The following is a 26,347-nucleotide window of genomic DNA, read 5'->3' on the forward strand; positions in this document are numbered from 1 at the left end:
TATTGATAGTTTTTTTTCGTAAACATCATTTGAAACTCACCAGACTGAAAGATTACAGTCACTTACTTGACTAAGTCATTTAGATGATTAAGAATAATTGATTATTGATAGTTTTTTTCATAAATATCATTTGATGAGCACAACCAGGAGATCCTTGTACACGGCAACAACAAGATTATACAATGATCAATTCTGATGGATGTGGCTCTCCTCAACAATGAGAGGATTCAGACCAGTTTCAATGGTCTTGTGATGAAGAGAGCCATCTACACCCAGAGAGGGGATTGTGGGAACCGAATGTGGTTCACAATATAGCATTTTCATTCTTTTTGTTGTTGTCAACTTGCATTTTATTTTCTTTCTCATTTATAAATAAATAAATGTTATTTGAAACTCACCACACTCTGTTTCAGAACTGCTCTCGGAACTATTTTCTCCTAAATAAAAACACATAACATGTATTAAACAAATAATAAAAAATAAGCATATTTTTAAAATACTTAAAGTAAACTTAAAATTCAATTAATTGAATTCTCACCAGAATCTGTTTCAGAAGTCCTCTCAGAATTATTTTCTTCTAAATAAAAATCACATAACATGTATCAAACAAACAATAAAAAACATATTTAAAAGAATATTTAAAGGCACTTTAAAATTAAATGAATAATATCTAATTTTCTGTTTAATCATGTTAGTTTGTTAAACTGCTTAAGTCAGAAGCATGCCTTATAAAATGAAAAGGCTCGTATTAAACTGTTTACATTCCCCAATGCCATTATTAACTAATATTATACCCCATGGATATCAAACGGTACCATACGTACCAAACAGTATTCAAAACATAGCATTTTATGGTAGCAAAAACACAAAAAAACTGGAAATAAACTGGGCGTGCCCATAGTTTGGGGATTGGGTAAATAAATTATGACATGTCAATGTATTGGAATATTACTGTGCAGTAAATAATAAATATGAAGAATTTTAGAAAACATGGGAGGAACTATACGAGCTGAGACAACTGGAAGAGAATAGACACAGGAGAATAAGACACAGTAACTGCAAAAACATAACTGAAAACTGAACTTTGACCACAGGCAATAACCAACATTGTTCCAAGAGGGCAAATGATTAAAACACTTTTGCCCACATTCAGTTGGGGGGATGGGGGAGAAAAGTCATGGGTCATACACAGAAAGCTTTGCTAGGCCCTCTTTCTTTATTACAATGGAAGGATGTTATAGGAGAGTACATCAAGAAATGGCTCTAATATAAATTAATGAAAGAATAAAAATTGTAAAAATTTTTAAAAGTTTTATTTTTTGGCAGCAAGGAGAGAGAGACGTCTTAGCTCTTTGGCCAAGATTTCAAATAATGGGTTTGGCTAAAATGATGCTACCTTCTCTTGTCCCCAAGGTAATCTAAATTTCCTTTTTCTCCAAGGCAAAAAAGGAGGAAATATCTCCCATCCAAGATCATGCCCTAATTTTTTTTTTCCACTCTGGGGAAAAGTTGAGAGCCTGGATTCTTTCATTGAGATAAATGATAAAGGCAGTTTCTATTGTTCAGGCCTATACAAGCTTAGAGTATAACAAAGCCCATCCTCTCCCCTCCCACTCCCACTTCACTGCCCGAGCTGGCACACTGGATTCAACGGGCTGTCTCCACTAGGCCCTAACCTTGAGACTTCTAGTTCTGGCCAGAGTACTTTGAGCTCCAATACCAAGCTGTGCTAGTCTTGAGCCCCTTTGTGGTGCCTGGAGGAATAAAGTAATAGGGAGGAGAAACAGGAGGATTAGCTTCCTGAAAATAAGAGGCCCCGTGGATAGAGCAGCAGACCTGAAGTCAGGAGGACCTGAGTTCAAATTTGGCCTCAGACCCAATACTTCCTAGCTGTGTGACCCTGGAAAAGTCACTTAACCCCAACTGCCTCAGCAAATAATAATAATAATAATGAGAAGCCCCCAGCTGCAACCAGTGTGATCTTAAGCCCATTCTTCCCATTAGATTGTAAGCTTTTTGAGATTAGGGACTGTCTTTTGTCTCCTTTGGTATCCTTAGCACTTAGTACAGTGCCTGGTATAGGTAGGTGACTAATAAATGTTTATTGATTTATTGATCCATTGAAATGGAAGCTGTGTGGGTCAGACTCCATTACATTTTTTTTATTCCATATCAAAGAGTTTAAAATGATGCATAAAATGATGCATACAGTTAAATTCATCTGCCAATTTTTGCTTGCATTGCAGATGTCCTTAAAAAAAACCTTATGATCGTTTACAGCAGAGCTTCCTGTTGGAAGGGGAATCAGATTAAATAAACTCACACTAACCACGCCCTTTAGAATAGCAGGCCAAGAGAGGCTACTCCAAGAGGGGCAGAGCTTAAGAATTAAAAGCTGTCAGCTCCTGAAAATATAGGTTTTACTGGCAGCTCCCCGTGGGGTTGGGAGTTGGTCATAAATGTCAAGGTAAACAAGGGACTTTCCAGGGCAGAACAGAATAGGATCAGGTGGGTAGCCGTGAGTGCCACCTGATAGTTTAATTGTATAGCCGGAAGCTGCCCCTGAGAGGAAAGGGAAAAAAAGGTAGCTAGGTGGCAGGGGCACAAAAATGTCAGCCTAGTATCTCCCAGTTATCACACGATTTATCACAAGATGGCAGTTAGGTGGCTTAGCAGATAGAGCACTGGGTTTGGAGTCTGGAGAACCTGGACTGTAGGGCCCTAGAGAAATCTTTTAACATGACTTCTTCATGCATAACTTTTCTTTGAGGATTTTGTTTTGCTATTAATGGAGAGAAAACTGATCTAAGGTCCTGGGTTCCAAGCCCACCCTTGATACAGGAGAGAGAACCCAGGTATGGGAAAGGAAGCCCCTGCCAGGTGGATCTGGCTGCTTCTTTTCCTATGAAGAATCTGAAGCCATCCTCAAGATTTCATTGATTGCCTGAGAACCAAAAACCACAAGGTATATGTCCTTTAGATACTGGGACATCAGCTGATTGAGAACAAAGAGACAGAAGCAGCACTGAGCTCAATTAAAATGGCCTCCTCTCTAACTATCCTTCCTTGCTAGGGCTGATAAAATTCCCTTTTGCCAACTGTCACATCTCTTGCAAATTTTGCATTTCATGATGATGTCAAACCTACAGGAATGGGTGAGGTACACTTCTAGTGCTCTAGATCACTTTTCAAAAGTACTACAAAAAAGGCACTAATTTCTACTAGCCAAAAGAGCTTTCTGATCTGGTCAATCCCTACATAAATGAAATAACAGCTCCAGATCCTATCCCTGTTACTTATAGTCTGATTCTATATATATCTGCCCATTCTAATAGAATTACTGAGCATCACAGAATTTAGGACCTTTAGGGATTATCTAGTTCAATCTTCCCATTTTACAAATAAAGAAACTGAGGCCCAAAGAGGTGAATGTTTTTTTTCCTCGAAGTTACACCAATAATTGTCAGAGCCAAGAATAAGAATCTAGATGTTCAAATTCCAAATTCAGCATCCTTCTCATTTTAATTTTAGTTTTCGTCTTTGTCATATCTTAGGGTGCAAAAACATTGCATTATGTTTAAATCCCATAGTTTGATTCACTCTTCCCCAATCACTGGGCAGGTGCATTGTTTCCAATTTCTTTTCCATTACAAATAACACCGCTATGAAAACTTTTATTCAGCTCAATCTTTTCCCCCCTTTAATAACATTCTTCATTTTTTAAATTTATATTTTAGCAGTTGTTTTTATTTAAGCCTGTCATATCAGGCAAGATGGAGTTGATTCACTATCTCAGTAGTACCTGTTAGGTCTTTTTTCATAGGCGCTTGGATGAGGCACTATGGAAAAACAGCCATCCTGGGACATTACTTTGAGGGTAAAACAGCAAATGTGCCCCCTCCAAAATAGGTACAATTGCATTGGCCACCTCGATCCTAGTCTCCCTCCCATAGTGTAATTGGTATGGGACAGCCAAGGAAGATCTGGATTTCCTCGTGAGGAAATATGGGACAGATCATGAGCCTGGGTCACTGAGTAGCACTAGGAAGCTGTCCAAGGTAAGAGATAGCTTCAGAGAGTTACGGAGGCTCACCCAGCCAATGTCACAGGCAGTGTGTGAATCCAAATCTTCCCCACTCCAAGCCCAACTCTTTCCACCAGGGCCATGCTGCCTCGATACAACAAAAGAAACTACAGAACCATCTTTTGCCTTGGCTAGGCTAAAGCAAGACTTCCCAGGCGTAATTACTCAGGCTATTTGCAAGGCAACACCCCTGTGTTTAGATGTATTACATCTGGACAAACTTTGGTATCCCCTCCATCGTCACAAGTATGAGCCTAGTGCTTTCTGGGAGAAAAAGGCCAGTCTGGAAGAAAGGGTCATCTCATGCATAAGCTTCTGAACGACTAGACCAGGAGTTCTCAAACTACGTCCCGCAGACCACATGTGGCTCGCTGAGGACTTTATGTGGCCAGCCTGGTTATGGCAAATGAGCTGAGGGGCGGAGACAGAGGGTGAGGTTTTGTTTTTACTAAAGTCCAGCCTCCAACAGTCTGAGGGACAGGGAACTGGTTCCTATTTAAAAAATTTGAGGACCACTGGACTAGACCACACATAATTCAATTCAATTTAAGAGGTTGAATAGAGGGGAGCATCGGTAGCCAATAAGAAACAACTGGACAAAAATGGAGAATCCCTACCGTAAAGAAACTTCTGTTCCATGGCAGAGATATAACATACGTGCAGAAGAAAACATGATGCATGTACATAGCAACTAAATACAAAGTAATGGGATAGGGAGGGCAGGAACAAGGGGGCAAAGAGCCAAGCCCTGAATGATGGTCTAGATTCCAAGGCTACAATGAGCAATCTATAATTAGCAACCACAAAAACATTTTACAGGTAACAAGATGTTGCTGGATGTTGGGGGTTTTTTAATAGTCACATATTGGCTGTGCCTACACACAGCAGAACAGAATGATAACCAGGCAGCATGGCCAACCTCCAGGGCCAATCGGGTTCATTCTGCCCAATAAAGAACCATCACGCATTCTGATGTTTTGACTAATCTGCTTTCCAGCCATCTGAAACTGTCAAACATATGTCAACATATGAAACTGTTAAAATCTCCTCCATACCTGATTGGGAGACTGGAGACTGAGAATCACCAGGAAGCTCTGCTAAACTTTCTAAATTTGAGGGGGGGAAAGGAAAATTCAAAATATAAGTAAAAAACAAAGGTGAGTAAACAGTGCAGACACCCCATCCCCACCCCCTTCATGTCTATTTTAATCCCACAAGCCATGACCACATGTCACCTTCACCTTCATAATCCAATCACTGATTCTGATATAAAATCAATCTCAAACCTTGACTTTCCTCTGTTGATTCAACCTTGGCTAGTTCAAGTCACAAAAACAAGGCTTGAATATCAAACCCATGCCTTTAAAATATATTTGACCTATATTCTAGCAGGGAAATTATTTTAGACCGAGGAAGCCTAAGGATTGTCACAAAAAACCAAACAAACCACCTACCGCAGGGTGGGGCAGTGTTTGACTTGGTTTCTTAGTCATCAGACGACTTTAAACAAAGGAAACTGTAGGGTTTGCTTTGTGTGACCAGCTAGGAGCTAACATTCCCTGTTATTGAGGAAGCAATAAAGGGGACAGTGGAATATCTACTTTTAGATCTATTGTGTAACAGAGAGCTCCTGTACCAACAGCCTATTTAACCACATCAGCCAAATGCTTTTCTTTATTTTGATCGACTAAGTGTATGCCAGTGGTAGACTGTTAAATCTTTCTGAACCTCAGTTTCCTCCCTGGAAAATGATCTCTAAGGAATCTGGCAACATGATTATGATTCCTCAGGGAGAAAATAATACAAAATGAGGCTGAATAAATAAGGTTGGGGGGGGGGGAAGGAAACACTTACTCCTGATCTGACAAGGAGTGGATCCTTGATACAAGGTTCAACAAAGAGATAAAGTGAGCTCCTTATGTTTGGTAGGAAGATTACTATAAAAGTAACCATGTTAATAACAATGAAAAATCCACTAGAAACTCAACATGACCACATAACCTGAATGACTTATCATAAAAGTGTACTTCCGCACCAAAAATCGACATGTTCAATATATGTTTTTTTCCTATCTCTTTGTCCTTTTACATTTGTATATGTGACATATATTGTTGTGGTTTTTTTGTTATTTTATTAACTTTATAATTATAACTTTTTTGACAGTACATATGCATAGATAATTTTTTCCAACATTATCCCTTGTACTTCCTTCTGTTCTGAGTTTTTCCCCTCCTTCCCTCCACCCTCCCCCTTGATGGCAGGCAGTCCTACATATATTAAATATCTTATAGTATATCCTAGGTACAATATATATGTGCAGAACCGAATTTTGTTGTTGTTGTTGTTGCAAAGGAAGAATTGTATTCGGATATTGTTGTTTTTTAATAAGAAAATCAGTCTGTTCAGGCTGCTTCTCTGATCCTTCCTTTATTGTCCACTGTTTCATCATCATTTCATTTTTCCAGGCATTTTTCACACATTTTTTACTTGGAACAGACCGGTCATCTCATATTCCACTAAACTGTTCCACAATCATTTATTTGTTATTCCCCATCCTTTAATAATATTAAGACTGAATTAATTTTTCCCTCTTTACAAAGATATTATGAAAAAGTCTGTATGGCTTTTTTAAAAATCTCCCAAAAAAGTCATAAAAATAAAAATTTTCAATTACATGCTCAGAATATACTCTGATTAACAAATCATTGTGTCATGAACTACAGAAGACCCGTTTCATCACTCTTCTACTGTGTGGTCAGGTTGAACTCCAAGAAAAATGAAATTCTCCCAGATGTTTCCTTACATTTTCATACACTTTCGTCCCCTCCCCCATAAGTGTCCTCAATTTTATTTTATTTTTCAATTTGATGAGCACAAAGTGGTGGTGTTCTGCAACCAGTTCTGGAGTTTGCAAGAACCCACTGTTAAATTTTCAGCACGAGCATTTCCACCTTGGGAATTGACAAATGCTACAAATCAGGACTTGACTTATTGTCAATTGTCTAGACTTCAAGAAAAGAATAGTGAAAATATTCATGTAGAAGTTAAAACTGTTGCACATACATTTTTTTTCTCTACAGAGAGCCATTTGTTAAATATTGATCAGCATATCCCTGATATAAGATGTATAATTATTTTTTTTAATCAAGATCATCATTTTCAATATGGAAGGGACCCTAAAAGGTCATCTAGTGAAACTTCCTCAATTTACATCTTATTCTTGGAGTTCAGAAGACCTAAGCTTAACTCTAACCTCAGAAACTAATCCTAGGAAAGTAATTTAAATTCTGTCTGCCTCAGTTTCCTCATATGTAAAATGAGGACACTAATAACACCTATCTCCTAGGATTGTCAAGGAGGTAAAATGAATATTTTCACTACTCTGTGAATCTTAAAACACTTTGCAAAAGCTAGTTATTATTACTATTATTATTATTACTATTATTATTATTATTATTATTATTTTACAGATGTGAAAACTAAAGTCAAGAGCCATCACTTGCCCAAGATCATCACACCATTAATAAGAGGCAGAACCAGAATCCAAAGCTAATTTTTCTGACTTCAAACTTAGGACTTTTTAACTCAGTACTGGGATCTCTCCTCTTTCATTTATCTTTTTGGTCATGTTGGTTTTGTTTTACTGCCCAGGTGGTAATTTAATTAATGTCAAAACAGCATCTCTGATATTATCTCCCATTTTAATTATTCTATCTTTTACATACAGATTTTTTTCATTTATGCCACCAATTTTATTGTGACCTTTTGGAAAATTTCCTTTGATTTCTCATTAGGTTTCTTTTCCATTTTTTAAAGGAGGTTTAATTGACTCTGTCCATTAAAAAGATGGTTCATTTCTAATTCTCAAATAACCACAAAGTACTTTTGTTAAGGTTGTACTTTCTATAACATTGCAAAGATGCTCAGTCTGACAAAATATTGTCTTTGTTCAGGAAATAGGAAATCAGTTACCAGTTACCAAGAAAACAATGGATACTGAGTACAGTTTCAGCCTTCAAATAAATACATAAAGATTTTAAATGACCATACCTCTATCTTGTGAAGAGAGAGTATCATAACCACTAGAATGGGGGAAAAATAAAACAAGATATTAAATCAGAACGTTTTCTAAACAACATGGTTGTGCTGTTCTTCAAGATGCCCATTATAAAATGTTTTCCCAAAATGTGTGGTGTTTTTTTTCAATGGGTCTGACTGTGACCACATTAGGGGTTTTCTTGGCAAAGATACTGGAGTGATTTGCCATTTTCTTCTCCAACTCTTATTCAGATAAAGAAACCAAGGCAAACAGAATTAAGTGACTTGTCCTGGGTCCCACAACTAGGAAGCATCTAGGACAGAATATGAACTCAAGAAGATCAATTTTCTTGACTCCAGGCCTGGCACTCAAAACACTATGGCTCCACCTACCTCAATACTAAAGATAAATTTCCAGAATAATAAATGCAATTACAAAAAAAATTTCATACAACTCAGATATTTTCCTTCAGATGGGTCACAGAAATGTAAAGTTAATCTGGTTAACAATAACCAAAGTCTTTATAATGACTCTATTGTGTCAAGAGAAACTAATGGGGAATTACTCCCCATTGCAGTGGAAGACACTTTACTGCTTTGGGTCTTGGATTATATTTACCTGTAATTAATGAAAGGATTGGACTCGACAATCTAGATATCTATCAGATCTATATCCTAAGAATTTCAAGGTCTAAACTTTCCTGTATTATAACTTTTTTATGTTGGGTTTGATGATTACAATTCTAAATCTTTTTTTTTTATCCTTTTTTTCTAATACTAATCTATTTATCTCAGATGGAGCAGTAAGAGTAGCTGATTTAGAATCCATAAAACATGGTTTCAAGTATTTCAACCTTTATGTACCTCAGACAGCTCCCTAGGGCATATATACTGAGTCACAGAAGGCATGCGTCTTAGTTGGTAGAGGGAATTCTAATCCTGAGGAACTTTTTTTTATTATTATAAATTTATTACAACAGCAAGAAAAAAATCCTCAAACTCGATATGGCTACATAATCTGAACTATTTCTAATACAATATACTATGATTAATTAATAACAACATACTCACCATATATTTTCTTGTCTCTAACTTTCTACATGTTTGTGAAAATGTCTATATCATATCTTCCTCTTTTTTTAATTAAAAAAAATCATAGTCCAGTTTGACTATCTACTCCTTCCCTCACTGGACATCATTCCAACATCACTTTTGATGGCTTTCCATATTTCCTAGCAGCCCCTGCATTTTTCTCTTTCTAGGGTGTGATCAGATCACCCTCCATTAACAGTTAACATCACCATCTGTATGCTCATTCCCCAATCTAGGGGCATCAAGTTTTACCCTGTTTTTTTCCTATCATTTTAAAAAAAAAGCCAAGGAAATGTTTATATGAACAGGCTCTTTTTTTCTTTTCTTTTTGTCTATTCTCTCTATATAACAGAAGAATTTCTCATCACTCAGTGGTTTCATTTTTCTTCCCTGGTCAGTGGAACCCAGAGCTAGAGGAGACCTGAAAGGCCATCCAGTTCAAGTTTTTATTTTTCAGATGAAGAAACAAGGTATTCAGTGACTTGCCCAGGATCATTAGGAGTTTGAACTCAGGACCTCATTTAAGAACCAGTACTTTTGTTTTGCACTTCTTCACATGTACCTTCTCAATTCACAGAGGGTGGGAAAGGAAGCAAAGAATCTAGAACTCAAAGTTTTAAAAACAATTGTAAAAAAAATTGTTTCACATGTAACTGGGGAAAATAAAAATATTAAATAAATAATAAAAAAGAACCAGTATTTTTTTCCACTGAACCATCTTTAGCACCTACAGAGATAGTATAATTCTCTTCTTTGTACCTAGTCATTTGATTCTAGACAATGACATAAAACTGGCATTTAATATAAAACTTTGGGGCTTGCAAAGTGTTTTGCCTGTGTTCTATCATTTGATCTCCACAAGCCAGAGAAAGTGTTATTAATATCTCCATTTTGCAAATAAGAAAACTGAGGTTTACAGAGATTAAATGACATCACACAACTGCAAGGATCTGAACCAAGATGTGAACTCGGGTTTGCCTGACTCCAAATACAGCACCTTATACACTGAGTCAAACAGCTGTCAATGTAGAGTCACTCTCTGGTTTCTGATTGTCTGTTCTTCTATCTGCTCCTAAAGTTCTGTCTTTCATCACGTCTTTAACTCATAGAATCCAGACTGTACCACCTGGGCCAGCAACGCCTGAATTCAGCCTCATCATTCCACTCTCCCCAAGGTCATTGATGATCTCTTAGTTGTGATATCCAATGGTCTTTTTTTCAATACTCAGCCCTCTGCACCTCACTTGGACATTGGCCATCAATCCCTGTTCTCCGTGATTCTTCTCCAAACTGACCTCCTCAGGATTCTTTGCTGGATTTCCTTCCAAATCAAGCTCCTAATCATGGGGGTCCCTTAGGGTTCCCCTCGAGGGCTCTCTTTTTCCTCTAGACTATTTCAGCTTTCAACAGCTTCCATAGATTCAATTATCATCCCAGCACTAAGGATTCTCAAATATACTTATTCAATTTATCCAGTCCTAATCTCCCCCACTGATCTCCAAGTCTCACATCTCCAACTGCCAACAACTCAACCAAGATCACTGCTTTCTCCCCAAACTTCCCTATTTACATTTGTTGTTTTTGCTGTTTCTGATGTCCAACTCTGACCACATTTGGGATTCCCCTGGCAGAGATACTGAGTGGTTGCCATTTCCTTCCCTAGCTCAGTTTTACAAATAAGGAAACTGAGGCAAACAAAGTTAAAGTAACTTGCCCAAGATCTAGTACATGTCTATGATTGTATTTGAACTCAGATTTTCCTGACTCCCGGCCCAGGGCACTATCCACTGCACCACCAAGCTGCCCACAAATAAGGCACCACACTCTTCTTTCAGTCACCCAGTCTTGTAACCTAGCTGTCATTTCTCAACTTCCCACTTTCTCTCTTGCCACCAATCCCCATAGCCAATCTGTTGCCAAGGTTTGTAGATTTTAACTTTACAACTTTTTTCAAATACTCCCCCGCTTCCGACACTGACATTACCCTAATACAGACCCTCATCACCTTATGCCTGGAATATTACAATAGCCTATTGATAACACTTAACACGTCTCTTCCTGAGCCAATCCATCTTCTAGTCAGCTGTCAAAATGCTCTTCTGAAAGAACAGATTCAGCCATACCAACCCCTCCTCACCCAACTCAAAAAGCTCTAGAGGCTCCCTTTCACCTTCTATAAGAAGCCTGTCCTGATTCCTCTTCTTTTTACCAGCTTCCCTCGGTTGCTTATTTCCTATTTGTCCCCTAAATAGCTTGTTTCTATGTGCATGTTGTCTTCCTGTTAGTCTATGATCTCATTGAGCCTAAGACAATTCCTTATCTTTCTTTGTATCCTCAGTGCTTAGCACAGGAGTGGTGCCTAATAAATATTTATTGACTGACGTGAGGTGAGAGCCCAATAAATTCTCTTCTAATAAACAAAAGAGTAAGGAAATACAATAAAGAAGCTGGTGGTGGCCAGGAGAGGTCACTGTGCTGCTCAGAGATGATTGGTTGGTTGGCAAGATGGATGAACTGGATGATCCCTAAGGTATCTCCCAGTACCTACCAGTCTCAGTCTATAATTAACAAATAAATAGAAAATGAGAAATAAGCAAAAGCATAAATAAATAAATAAATAGCCAAGTGTGATTTGTGCCTAGGAGAGATTCAGTGAGGAACAAAGAAGAGATTCTGGGAGAGGAGTCATTTTTGGCTGAGAGGATGAAGAGAAGGCTATCTGGGGTAAGAACATTTGAGATGGGCTTTAAATTCTAATTCCTGTTTCACTGGCCCTTTGAGGAAGAATCTGTACCCCCCCCATTAACCCCTCTGAGCCCTCTCTCTTTAATCTAAATATCCCTAGTTCTTTCAAAAAATCATCTCATGGCAGGGACCCAAAGTTCTTCAATATTCTGGTCCAAGATTTTATTCCAAAATGCAGAGCTTCCTGCTTTGAAGAACTTTTTCACAGAAGCATCAAAATAGGGAAATAGCTATTAGCCCAGTTTCACTGGAACATAAGAAAAATAAGACTGTGAGACAAGGTGGGAAAGACAGTTAGCAATCAGACCGGAAAGGCCCTTGAAGAGGAAATGGGGTGTGTGAACACAAATTGGGCCGCAAGCACTGGTGAAAAGTACCATCTTTTGAACTTGGCAGAAAATGTACTCATATGAACCAAAGGCACTGAGAAGTGATCAAAAGCAGGAGAATAACGTATAAAACAACATCTTAAAGATGCACGGTTTTGAAAGATCTAAGAACTCTGATTAGTCCTGTCTGATTCTTTGTGACCCATCTGGAGTTTTCTTAGCAAAGATCCTTGAATAGTTTTTCATTTCCTTTTGCAGCTTATTTTATAGATGAGGAAACTGAAAGAGAGAAGATTAAGTGACATCCCCAGGGACACACAGCTAGGAAATGTCTGAGGCTGGATTTGAATTCAGGAAGGTCAATCTTCCTGACTCTAGGCCCAGCACTATGGTGTCACCTAGCTTCCCTCTAAGAACTCCAAGCAATTACCAGTTATAATTCCAAAGGACCAATGACAAAGTATATCTACTTCCTAACAAAGAGGTGACACCAAAGGAGAATAAGGAAATTTGTTTTAACTATGTTTATTTGTTATAAGGGCCTTGCTTTTGTCCCCCACCCCTCCCAATTGAGAGGAGGAAGAAAGAAAGGGAGGGAAGAAGGAAGAGATTTTTGTTAAAAATTAAATTTATATCATTTCAATAGGCAATGGGGAGCACACATCAAAGATTTTTGAATAAAGGAAATAATTAGACATATCTATTAGGGAGATTACTTTGGTTTGGGGGTAAAGTTTGTATTGGGGCTGGGAGACACCAAAGGCAGGAAACCTCAAGGATGCTGCTTTAAGCAAATGTTCAAGAGAAAGGGAATCAAGAGCTGAAGGGGGTGGGGGGAGAAAAGGAGGAAGGGGATGATATTGCAGTGAAATGATATTTGATGTAGAGTTAAATTTCAAAGATGATTCTGAGGAATCTTTCTGAGTGACTGGAAAGATGGCAGTTTCATTAAGAGAAATTACAAAGATCCAGAAGGGAAGGAGTTAGCTAGATGATGAAGGGATCCATTATGAACACGTTCAGTTTGAGGTGATGTAGGAATAGCTCAGGCAGAGACACCAAACAGGCAACTGGAGATTCTGGCCAGGAAAAACAAGGAAAAATTGGGCCGAGATATCCAGACCCAGGAGTCATCCACAAAAAAGGTCATGGATGAAGCTCTGGGACAGGGCCAAACAATCATCCTCTGCTCCTCTGGGATTGTGGACAAGCTCTATTTCCTCTTCAATGCTGCCTTCCTTGCCCCGGGAGCTAACTTCCCTCCCCTGGGAGCTAACTTCCCTCCCCTACTTTCTCCACCCTTATTTCCAAGAGATCACTGAGATTGCTCAGCTGACAAACACAGAACATTCAATAGTCTACAGCCTTGGGAAGCACACACACACTGACTCATTGTAGGGATTCCCAAGCTTGGAATAAAACTCAGATTTCTATTGTTCTAAGAACTACTTTCAGTTCTAATGTTTTTAACCTTTAACACTGAACCTCCACTCCAATCAATGGGTGTTTCTAACAACTTGGATCGACAGACATATTGACAAAAGGCCCAAGTGTGGAAAGAGCAATGAAAATAGCTTAGCCAACCAGCGCTATCTTGGCTTGTTGGTCCCTAATTGTTGTCTTATGCAATAAATTTAACTGAATGATTTTTTTTTTGTTTTAAAATGGAGTAATAACTCATGCACAATCAGTACAGAGCTGATCAGCTTAAAACCTGCTTCCTTACAGACAGAGCAACAGAATGCTTCCTCACAGCAGAGAAGAGGTGAAGGTGTAGAAAGAATATGATATAGAAATACAGAATTGGTGATGCAAGGAGTGTTTTTTGCAGAACTGTTTTTCTTTGTTTATTGGTTTCAATCTGGAAATGAAACTGCCCAGAAATTTAGTGTGATATAAAGAGACAGGAATATCATAACCAAAATCCATCCTCCCATATAAATCCCTTGACAGATAGTGAACTCAAGACACTTTTTTTTTTTTGCTTGTTTAAAAGGATTTTAGTTTTCTCTTTCTTTCTTTGGGTTTTTAGTAGAAGGGTGAAGGTGGAGGAAGAGGATTAGCAACAGAAATGCTAAAAAAAACAAACAAATAAACAAAAACAAATGTCCAGAAGAGAACAGAAAGAAGCACAGAAAAACAGGACAGTTTTGAAAGTAACACGGATAAAGGCAAGTAGTCTGAAATAAAGATGGATAGTTTCCGAAAGAACCAACTTTTGTGTCTGTCTTCCAATATGAAAAAAGCAATTTTTGTTTTTACATTAGGAACAAAAGGGGGGTGTTTTTGTCACCTTCTGTATCTAGAAAAGCAAAGTCACAATTGTTTGGCTACTGACTCTTAGTTTCACGTGTAGAGTCTGTGTCTGCTTCACTGGCTGGCTGTATAGAGAGGAAAAAGCAACCGAAACTTTCCTCCTGGGGTAGAACACTTTTACTTAGAAAATGAGACTCTTGAGGAGATGCCCTCTCATCAGTAAGACATCATGAACTTGAGTTCAAATCTCACCTCATGTATTTCCAAGTTATATGACTTGGAGACACTCTCTGTCTGTTTTTTCATCTAATAAAAGAGGATATCAAACTGCATGGTCTATAAAACCCTTTCCAGCTTCAATCTCATAATCCTATGATATTCCTTTTATGCATTTGTTATATGGAGAAGATGAGGCAACAAAGGGGAAATAAAATGAGAAAGGAAGAACAGAAGTGGGATTATTATAGGAACAGTCGGGCAGACCTGGTACTGCAACAGTCCACCTGACTTCCTGTTTAGTATCTTTAGGGGTTTTTTGCCCTACCACATTATATGCTTTCTGGCTACCACATTTGCTGTCTGAGTAATCTTTTTTTTTTACTGCCTGCGAAAATTGCAAACTTAAAATGAGGAAGTAAATGAGATCACCTGAATCTGCTCCAAAATATTGTTTATAAAGAGACTGCATTTGAGTCACAGTCACTTTATAACCAGGGTCCTGGAGAAGAGACCATTCTCCAAGGGAACACTGGACTAGGTTCATTTGAAAAGCCTCAGAATTTTGTGGTAAGTTTGAAGGGCATTCAGTGGCCATCTAATCCCAGCTTCGGCCCAAAATGAATGGCTGCTACAATGTATGTGACAAGTGGTCATGGAACCTTTGTTTGGAGATCCCTGAGAGGTGGAATCCAGGCAGCCCCTTCCACCATTGGACCTCTCCAGTGGGTTGCCTGATTTGTCTCTTTGTCAACAGAATCTGACTAATCCCCTGTCCACATGACAGGACTTCAACTACAACTTTCACTCTCCCCTACCACCAACTAGACTTCTCTTCTTCACACTAAACACCCCCAGTTCCTTCAACACCTGGAAGGAACCTCATCCCTTCCTTGCCCTGGCAGCTAACTTGCCTTCCCTACTCTACATGGCATGGAACCAAGGACTTTCATTGCACTGACTGACCTTGACTGGACCCTCTCCATCTCATGCATATCTTTCTTTCTTTCCCCCCCCCCCCTGAGGCTGGGGTTAAGTGACTCACCCAGGGTCACACAGCTAGGAAGTGTTAAGTGTCTGAGACCAGATTTGAACTCGGGTCCTCCTGAATTCAGGGCTGGTGCTCTATCCACTGCGCCCCCTAGCTGCCCCTCATCCATATCTTTCTAAAACCACGGTGCCCCATACTTCCATGCTACATATTGGGGCCCACAGAACATAATGCATCTAAAGTCTGGTACTATATTAGCACTAACACCCTAAGGGGAAAATAACTCGTGTCCTATTGTGGGATGATGCTCTGGCAACAGAACAGGGGGGGCTGCTTCTTCATGCCATCCTCCCTTTCTCTCTCTGACCAACCACATGCCTCAACGTGCCAGTCAGGAAGTGAAAAAACTATTCTTCCACCTCTAAGTCACTAGATGCAGGCCCTGGCCTGGGGCAAGCAGTGGAGGAAGGCAGAATGGCACAGGACAGGATGGGGGCTTGGGTGGAAGTCACAGGCAGAGAGGAGGAATCTGCCAGAACAAACTGGCAGCCATCACCCATCATTACCATTTTCCTCTATGGCACTTAGAGGGCTGCTTCAATGTTTGCCCAAGATTTCAAACAAAATCTCAGTGGATTTCTATAGCAAACCTGAGGTGGGTGCCAGAAGGATTATTTGCCCCATTTTAAAAGTGATGAAATTATAGCTCAGGAAAGTGAAATAACCTCACCCCAGGAGGGAGGTTTGAATCCAGGGCTTCCAGGTTTCAGTGGGAAGAGGAGAAATAAGGGGGAATTATTAAGCACCTGACAAATGCCTGACACTGTGCTAAGCAATAAATATGTGTGTGTGTATATCTCATTTCAAACTCACAACCTTAGAAGGTAGATATTATTGTTAGACCCATTTTACAGTTGAAGAAACTGAGGCAGACATCAGTTAAATGACTTGCCTAAGTTTCCTGCGCCCAGTTCTTCCTGACTTCAAGCCCCATCCTACTCCAAGGCAAATCCTGCACCCACTCTCCCCACTACTTCTCAATCATTCCAGCTGTCACTCATTTGTGGGGGGAGAGGAAGGGGTGCCATCCCACACACTAGCCCTGAAGTGGGGGCTGGGGGAGAAGAGAGCAGTTTGGGTCAGGGAGGAGGGAGATTACTGTCTCTCCCCTTATCACTGACAAGCTGGTCTGCCACTAAATCGGACCTCAGGATCTACAGTACCAGCAGGAGGTAAAGCAAACAGGGCCCGCCCTAGCAGCAGCCTCAGCTGCAGGGAAGCCCAGCTCCTGTTTGTGCATGGGGGGCATAGGTAAACTAAAGATTTCCTCTATTTGTGTATAGAAGTTCACTCTAGGGGCAGCTAGGTGGCACCATGGTTAGAGCACCAGCCTTGAATTCAGGAGGACCCGAGTTCAAATCTGGTCTCAGACCCTTACCACTTCTTAACTATGTGACCCTGGGCAAGTCACTTAACCCCAACCTCAGGAAAAAAAAAAAAAAGAAATAAAAGTTCACTCTAGTAAATATGTATATATCAAAACATCCATTTCTTTAAAAAAAATCTTTTAAAATTCTTTTTAAAAAGTCTTTTTAAAAAAATACTGATCTTAAGAAAAAAAATTTTTTTTTTCTTTACCTGTAAATCTAGTATTTTCTGCACTACATTGCAGGGGAAAGAAAATTTGCTATCCTGGATTCAGATCCTCATTCTAACACTTCTTCCCTTGATGGTCTCTCCTCCCTGGGCCTCTGTTTCCCCATCTAAGAGGACTGGATTGGGTGGCCCCTAGGGTCCTTCCAGTTCTAGAAGCAGGAGCCTAACTAAGGGCCAGGAGAGTTTCCTAGAATAACCTATCAAGAACTTATCTCAGCAAAGGCATGTGAAGCTCTTTTGTTCTCAGAAGACAAAATCTCAATTTGCAAATAACCTTTTACCTCCCCCCAGCTGGAAATCCAAGGGTCAAATCTAAGGAGGAAGAAACTAGTCAGGCTATACACTCTACCTTCATAAAGCCTGGGGTTGCATCAGCTCTCTTAACACATGTGCCACAAAAAATGTTGATGGAGAAGGAGGCAAAAAAATCAATTCAACAAGGATTTATTAAAATAGGTCTTGAGACAGGCAAAAAAGGGTGAAAAGACGGAACAACCTCTATCCTCAAGAGATAAAGATTCAGGTCAGTTCTAATGGACTTGTGATGGAGAGAGCATCTGCACCCTGAGGACTGTGGGAACTGAGTGGGGATCACAAGAGTATTTTTATTTTTTTTGTGGTTTTTTGCTCGAATTTTGTTTTCTTTTTTTCTTCTTTTTTTTGTTTTAGACCTGATTTTTCTTGTGTAGCATGATACTTGTGGAAATATGTATAGAAGATTTATACATGTTTAACAGATATTGGATTATTTGCCATCTAGAGGAGAGGGTGGGAGGGAAGGGAGGGAGAAAAAAATCTGGAACACAAGGTTTTGCAAGAGTGAATGTTGAAAATTATCCATATATATGTTTGAAAATAAAAAGCTTTAAAAATAAAAAATACATTAAAAAAGACAAAAAAGACAAATATTCTCTAATATTTTTATTAATTCTAATTTTAATTAATAATAATAATAAATTAATTCTAATTAATTAAAAAACTTAGGCAGTAGGACATTCTCAATAATCGGTAGCAACATAGGGGTCTGGAAGGTGCAGACTAGATTGCCTCACTCTGCTCATGCCCATCCTGGGCTTTTATAAACTGTGTGCTGCAACACTGGTGTGTTTTTATATTTTCAAATATTTGCCTAACACATTTATCACTTTTTTTAAAGCCCCTCCCTTTAATTCCCTTCCTAGAAGGTCATCTATCCTCTAAATCTAGTTGTTTTACATCTTCTCTTCCCGATTAAAATGTAATCTCCTTGAGGGCAGAGACTCGTTTTGGTGCTCCTTCCATCCTAGTGCCAGGCTACTGGTGGGGACAGATCCCAACAGCTATCAGATGCAGAAAAACTCTCTCAAAAGTCTCGGTGTGAAAACGACCTGTTAACAACATAGTGTAAATAATCTACTTTGATAGACTCTACTCTTCTGAGCAATACAATGATCTATGACAATTCCAAAGGACTCATGATGAAAAATGCTATCCACATCCAGAGAAAGAAGTCCAGAGTCTAACTGCAAATCACTTTTCGTTGTTTTTTCTTCCTGTGGTTTTTCCCTTTTGTTCTGATTCTTCTTTCACAACACAACTAATGTGGAAATATCTCTAAGAAGATTGTATATACATAACCAATATCAGATTGATTACTATCTTGGGGAGAGGGGAAAGGGAGGAAAGAATGGAAATCAAAATATTATAAAAGTAAATGCTTCAAATTAATAAATAAAATTTTAAAAACAGATAAAAATTGAAACAATAATGACCTGCTGGCCTTGAGTGCCATCTCCTCCTAACAGGCAGAAGCCACCGCAAGATGATCTATTCAACAAAGGCAGCTACTTCTGGCCCTCCCTCTTTAGGGAGGAGTTAGCAAAAGCCATCTCCCAGAGAGAGTCAATTCTCTAAGGAGAATCCATCTGTTCCACAAGTCAGGAAGGTTCTCAGCTTCAGGATCCTTTGCCCTCTTACTCAGAAAAGCAGCAAATGAGCTCCTAGTCTGGCTGGCAAGACGTGAGCCCAACAGTCAAGATTTTTAGATAATGAAAGTGCCTTAGGGTCTCTGCAATGAAGGGGATTAACTTCTCAAAAGATGCTATGGATTTAGGATGACAGGAAAAGAGGATTATATAAAGGTGGCTCTGGTGACTACCAGCTTCTTCTCCAGACATTCAACTCAACAGTTATTTAATCAATGGATCATCAGGAATTAAGTACCAGAATAGTTCTAGGTGCTGGGAATACTATGGCAAAAAGACAACTGTCCCCATTATTTAAAAAGCAGAAGACAACATAGGGGGGGGGGGGGGTGTGTACATATGTATATATATGTGTGTGTATATATATACACACATACATAATGGCAAAAAGATAACTGTCCCCATTATTTAAAAAGCAGAAGACAACATAGGGGTGTGTGTGTGGGGGGGTGTATACACACATACACACACACACACATATATATATATATACATATGTATATATATAGAGAGACAGACAGACAGACAGGCAGGCAGACAGGCAGACAGACAGAGGGAGGATGTATACTGGAAGTCAAGTAACCCAAGTTCAAATCTTATCTGATACAATCAGGCACTTAGTCATTCTAAACCTAAATGGCTAAAGGTAGGAGCAGAAGGCCATACTGTCCCTTCCAGCTCTAAATCTATCACTCTATATACATGTACACACATATTCCATCAAGTATAAAAGTAGCTAGGTGCTAACAAAAACGTTTGTTCCCTTTCTTTGCCTTCTACCCCTAGAAGGAGATCCAATGTTGAGACAGAATTCTCACCTCTCCAGTGGGCTTTCTAGAGTACCGCCACAGTAATACATTCTGGACCCAGGTACCAAGATTTTGCTAATGATGGAAATGCCAGACAATGTACATATCTGATATGCATAAGTTTTGTTTTTATTACATTAATGTTATGCATTTGCAAGTGTTATTGTCAGAAGTCCACAGGCTACACCAGCTTGCCCAAGGGGTTCACAAAATAAATTCCATTAACAAGCCCAGTCCTAAAATATCCTGTCTTTCTTTGTATTCCCCCTACTTTGCATAGTTTTGCACACAATAATCACTTAATGTAAATGCTTCCAGACTGCAGACAGGTCACTCACTACTTTTATTAAAACAACTGTTCCGATAAGCCATCCACAATTACATGTCAGGACTCAAGTTCTTCAGAAAGAAGGGGCTGACCAATCTACTTCAATTTAATTCGATGAATGGTAGCAAAGTGGACAGAATTCTGAGCCTGGTGTCAGGAGGCCCTGAGTTCAAATTCAGCCTCAGACAATGGCTGTGTGATTCTGGGAAAATCACTTAACCCTGACTTCCTCAGTTTACTCCTCTATAAATAAGATGTTGAAGGAAATGGCAAACCACTCTAGTATCACTGCCAAGAAAACCCCAATGAAGTCACAAAGAGGGGGACACAACTGAAATGAACAACGTAAAAAAGGGAAGTGTGGAGGAGTCCAATAGCCAAAAGATGAACAATCTTTGCACTCTGTATGTTTAGGCCCAAAAGGGATTAGTGACTTAATTTTTAAAGCCTTTCTAGTTAAAATAATCTCCTGATTTAGGAATGGTTTGGGTTATCCAGTGGGATGGTGATTTCTAGTAAAAGCCTTGTAGAGATGGCATAATCCCCTCAGCAGGCCTTAAATGACAGTTCTCTTTAAGTGGGCACTGCCCTGGCTGTTCTATACTGTCAAAAAAAAAAAAAAAAAAAAGCTGGTGAACCTCAGAAAAAGAGGAAGAAAGGCTGAGCCTCAGGCCCGGGAGTTTATGCAGATTGAGTGGAAGATTTGGGGTCCCCACCAAGCGCGCCCCACAGGCCCGCGGGGATGCTCTCCCTTCAGTAAAAGTGATAATGACGCGGGGCCAGAGAGAGGCGCTGTTCGGGGCGGGGGGGGGGGGGGGGGGGGGGACGGGAGGAGGGGAGAGGTGGTGGGCCCGGCCCTTGGAAGGACCCAGGTCCCAGTCGCAGCGGCGCTCTCTCGAATTCTCCCGCCCCACCGCTATTCGAAAGTGGGAAGGAGCTCCGGGGCCAATGGCGGGGAAGGAGAAAAGGGCCAGGGTAAACAAAGTCCCGGCACCCGGAGCAGCCCCTCTCCGCGTTCCGCCTCCCAACCCCGGGGATCAAACAGTGGGAGCGAGCTCCCCTCGGCAGCTGGGGGGCGGGGAAGGAGGACGGAGAGAAAAAGAAGAGGGGAAGAAAAGGAGGAAGGAGCGAGAGATGAAAAGGAGGACGGAGATTAAGGGAAGGAAGAGGGGAGAAGAGGAGGATGCCAAGCGCCGCTCCTCCTCCTGCGACCCCCTCGGCTCGCGACCTCCCTCCCCGGGCCATGCGGACCGAGGCGAGCGCCCGTGGGGGCCGCGGACCTCGATCCGGAGCAGCCGCTGAGGGCTCCCAGCCAGGGGCTCAGCCCCGCCGAGCCCCGGGCCCCGCGCTGCCGCCCCCGCCCCCGCCGACCTCAGCGAGCATAAAGCGCCCTCCCCCCACACGCGGGCCCCGCAGCCCCATCTTCCGATCTCCCACGCTGCCCGGCCAGGGCGGGCGGCGGGCGGCCGGAGGGGGGGGCTGGGACCCGGCCGCGTGCCCCTGCGTGCCCCCCTGCGTGCCCCGGGCGCCCGCGCGCCTCTCACCTATCTTCTTCCTGCGCGTGGTGCTCGCGCTCCTGCGTGGCCATGGTCGCTGGCCCAGGTGGGCTCGGAGCCCGGCTCCCTGCACCTTGCACGGGGGGGGCCCCTCGGAGAGGAGGGGGGGCTGCCGCAAAGGAGAGCCGAGCCGGAGGGGTGGCGGAGAGAAGCGCTCTGCGTCCGCCCCAGGGAGGCGGGAGGGAGAAATGAGGCTCCGAGCCCGGAGAGGGGAGGGGGAAGAGGGAGGGAGGGGGAGGGACGGAGGGGAGGAGAAAGGGGGGCGGGGGTGACCCGGTGCATCTGCAGCTGTGCGGAGCCCGAGCTGGCGGGCTCGCGGAAACCCCCGCTCCCCCCTCACGCACACTCGTCCGCACGCTCGGGAATCTCGGCGCCGCTTCGGGCTTGTGCACTGGGGAAACGGGCAGAATTCTGGGCCCCGGCGACCCCAGACGTCAGGCGGGCGGTTGCCGCGCGGCAGACCGCCTCATTAGCAACACAATCGCAGGCTCCGGCGCCCGCGGGGACGAGTCCCGCCTTCGGCTTGTTTGGGGTTTTTGTTTGTTTTCCGCCGTCCGTCTCCCCCGCCCGCGGGAGGGTAAGCTCGGGCTAGTCCCGGGTCCTCAGTTTCCCTCTTTGTAAAACGGGAGGGGGGCGCTTCTGGTGCCAGCGCCGTACGGCAGGCACCCGCTCCGCCACGTACCGCTCCAGCGGCCCGACAAGCTTTGGAGACTCGCAGTCGTCGTGGGCTCGTCTGTAAAATGGAAGTGTGAGGGACGCTTTCCAGGTCTGGGGTTCACCCCGGCCCTTGGAGACGTCCCCCTAGCTCCTCCTCTGTCCCGTTCTGTCCGTCCGGGTGGAGGCAGGCCGGGACTTTCTCTCACAGGTGTCAAAATGGAGACTGGCTGTTCTCCACATGGCAGGTGGCAGGGGAGAGCGCGTTCGTGCAGCTTTGGGTGTGCAAGGAGTCTTCTGCACGTTTTTGGTCAATGGTCCTTTTGGATACTGACAAGTCAAACATTAACTGAAAGTACACAAACAGATCAATGCTCTGTCTGCCTGCCTGGGTCGCTCTTTTCCTCCTTTTCCCTCCTTTCCTCCTTCCTCTCGGTCTCGGTTTCTCTTTCTTCCTTCTCTCTGTTTGTGTCTCCCTTCCTCCTTCCCCTTCCCTCCTCTTTCTCTGTCTCTCTGTATCTTTATGTCTGTTGTCTGTCTCCATCTTCTCCCTCCCCCCTTTCCTTACCAATACTGGAAAACAAACACTTTTAAAAGTGTGGCTTAGTGGTCAACAGACGCCCATCTACATCAGGGGTTCCTGAACTCGGATGGAAACCAAAAAAGTCTATTTCTTATCAGCAACCTCTAGCTGAAATGAGCATTTCCTTCAATTACAATGTAGACAACCGAGTCTCAAGCTGAGAGATTCACAGCTTCTCCAGACTGCCAAAGGAAGCTTAAGGCCCTCCTACAGATCATCTCAGAAGCACTTAAGTGCCAGGAAGGGCACTTGAGATATGGGGAACAGCCCCTACCCCTGGGAGGCCACCTTGGGGTGAGAGGGTGACCAGAGTAAGGAGACAGCCACTGGGGATGGCCTGAGAGGTTTGCACTTGCTCAGCAGCCACAGCCCACCTACAAAGGGAAATTTCAAGGCAGCTTCTCCATTAAGTCAGGCTGCCTCTATATGAAAGGGAAATGTAGACAATACACAACTAATATGCAGAATAAATACAAGGTGACTTGGAAGGGAGCAGGGCATCAGCCTCTAGGGCAGTGGTCCTCAAACTTTTTAAATAGGAGGCCAGTTCACTGTCCCTCAGACTGTGGGAGGGCCAGACTATAGTAAAAACAAAAGCTCACTCTCTGTCTCCGCCCTTCAGCCCATTTACCACAACCGGGCTGGCTCTATAAGTATCCTCAGCGGGAGCATCTGGCCCATGGGCTGTAGTTTGAGAACTCCTGTTCTAGGGGAATAGGGAAAGGCCTTTCAGAGGAGGACCCCATTTGGGGTCAAGTAACTGAACATGGGAATATGGAAAAATTTGGCAACAGTAAAATGCTAAATATACTGTGAAGATTTAATTCTTTATATAAAAATAAACAAGCATATCCATCTCATTAGTATGCAAATTTGTTTTCATGTTTAATAAATGGTCAAATTATATGTATACTAAAGAATCCCTTAAATAAATTTCTTCTTAGTGATTATCAGCAAATGTATGATTTGTAAACCTATTTTACCTACCTGAGATCACATAAAAATTTCTCAGGGGACAAGTAGAAAATGTTTAAGAAGTCCTGATATAATCAGTTGACCTTCAAACGTTGAGAGATGAGAATTAAAGAACAGTTTTTTTTTTTCTTATTTTTGGCCAATTTTAATTATAAGCCACTTCATTTGATACGGGCAGATCTGATCAATTGTTCCTTTATATAAAGAACACACCAATATTTGAAATATAGCTGGAAACCAAGAAACAAATAGAAAAAAAGTCCTTTGTGATCCTTCAGTCAAAGAACCACTTCTTTAAATTGGTGCCCTTTGATTTATGCCCTCACTCAAAGTAGAATGATTCTTTGATTACAGAATTCTTATCAACATCAGTTACTTGGTTCCTTGGATCACAGCAAAGCATAGTCTATGGAAAGGTCTAGGTGTGATGACAATTGACAAAAGAATATTACAAGGAAGATACAGAGGGGAAAAAACTCAGAAAATTAATCAGAAAATAATATGATGAATATTCATAAGGAAGACAATGAATTATTTTTTTAAAAAGTTGAAAATGTGTAGACTTGTTCTTTGTTTAAGGGAAGAGATAAACCATCTAAAATTATCTAAATAAAGGGAATTTAGGTACTTTATTAAGGGCAGGTTAAGTGGTATAAGCCTGATGTCAGGAAGACTCATCTTCCTGAATTCAAATCCAACCTCAGACATTACTAACTGTATGACCCTGGACAAGTCATTTCACCCTGTTTACCTCAGTTTCCTCATCAGTAAAATGAGCTGGAGAAGGAAGTGACAAACCATTGCGATATTTTTGCCAGAAAATCCTAAATGGTGCCATAAAGAGATGGACGTAACTGAAAAAGACTGAACAAAGGTACTTTAAGCTTGTTGTTTGGAAAATTCAGTATTGTATATTACCACATTTTCCACTTGTGCCCAATTTTTTTTAAAGTGTTAATTCTCTCTATGTGTATATACCATCAGTCAATTTCTGGCCTGCTAATAGACTTATTAGGTATAAATATCATTCAAGAAACAATTGCTTCTACATACACAACATTTAGGAATAATAAGATTCAGCCACTGTATTTCATAGGTATAAGTTAATTCCTTTTTTACCTAATGTGTTTTTAACTGACAGAATGCTTCAGAACATGACTAAATCACTTTTTCAGTAAGCCTGAAATTTTGCTTTTGCCCAAGAGTGTCTCTATAGTGTTAATTTCGTATGCTAAATCCATCCATTCGTGGTGTTAGCTGTGAAAACTTAATGGCCTTTATGTTGGAAGGAGAAACAAGAAAACAATTTCTTGAGGAAATATCGCTCTGCTCTGGTCCTTGATTTCCTTAATTGTAAAATGGAGTGAGGGGGAATGATTTCCAAAATCTCTAGTTCTAAAATAATTTCTTATATGTTATTTGTATATGTTGGTATAATTCTGTCTTCATACATAACAAAAATCATATTAAAGTGGCTGGATTTATTCTGCTATTTAACTTTTTTTATTATAGAGATTATTGGAAATAGGTTCTTAGTTGTCAGGCATTAGGATCCTAGTAAGATAGAACTCAAGTAGGACCCTAGAGTTACTCAAAGAAATCGAAAGAGGCCTTTGGTGTTTGGGGGGGGGTGTTTTCAGGAAAACCAAGTCACAAAGACAACCCTGAACTGCCATAAAAGGAAATATTGCTACAGCTTGGAATAAGAAATTAAATTTATTCCAGGCAATAAACACTATAAGAGTCATAATTATCTGAATCTATAAATATAAATATAAATTTATTTTTTCCCCCCTGAGGCTGGGGTTAAGTGACTTGCCCAGGGTCACACAGCTAGGTGTTAAGTGTCTGAGATCATATTTGAACTCAGGTCCTCCTGAATTCAGGGCTGGTACTCTATCCACTGCGCCACCTAGCTGCCCCCTAAATATTAATTTCTAATGGTTGAGGGTCATCAATTGAATTAATCAAGTCAACATGCATTTATGAAGCATTTCCTATGTTCCAGGTATTATGCCTGTGCCATAAAAAATTCTTCCTTATTTTCTTAAACTCTAACCATTCAAATTAT

At 41.1% G+C, this 26,347-nt stretch overlaps 1 protein-coding gene across 2 annotated transcripts in view; it reads right to left on the reverse strand.

Moving 5' to 3' along the window:
- CARD8 (caspase recruitment domain family member 8) overlaps positions 1 to 22,344 on the reverse strand; it is a 56,609-nt gene extending 34,265 nt beyond the window's left edge. The window contains exons 1-5 of one of the 2 annotated variants that reach the window (XM_074298096.1): positions 22,053 to 22,344; positions 8,135 to 8,166; positions 5,140 to 5,190; positions 539 to 574; positions 399 to 437 (exon numbers count right to left, since the gene is read on the reverse strand). In XM_074298096.1, coding sequence (XP_074154197.1) covers positions 399 to 437; positions 539 to 574; positions 5,140 to 5,190; positions 8,135 to 8,166; positions 22,053 to 22,096 — 202 coding nt within the window. In that variant the 5' untranslated portion in view covers positions 22,097 to 22,344. Of the gene's footprint in view, positions 1 to 398; positions 438 to 538; positions 578 to 5,139; positions 5,191 to 8,134; positions 8,167 to 22,052 lie in introns of both variants that reach the window. The other variant, XM_074298095.1, reaches the window with a different exon arrangement.
- Between the last annotated feature and the right edge of the window lie 4,003 nt (positions 22,345 to 26,347).

Source organism: Sminthopsis crassicaudata, chromosome 3 (assembly GCF_048593235.1).
Source record: "Sminthopsis crassicaudata isolate SCR6 chromosome 3, ASM4859323v1, whole genome shotgun sequence".
In the NCBI taxonomy this organism is placed as follows: domain Eukaryota; kingdom Metazoa; phylum Chordata; class Mammalia; order Dasyuromorphia; family Dasyuridae; genus Sminthopsis; species Sminthopsis crassicaudata.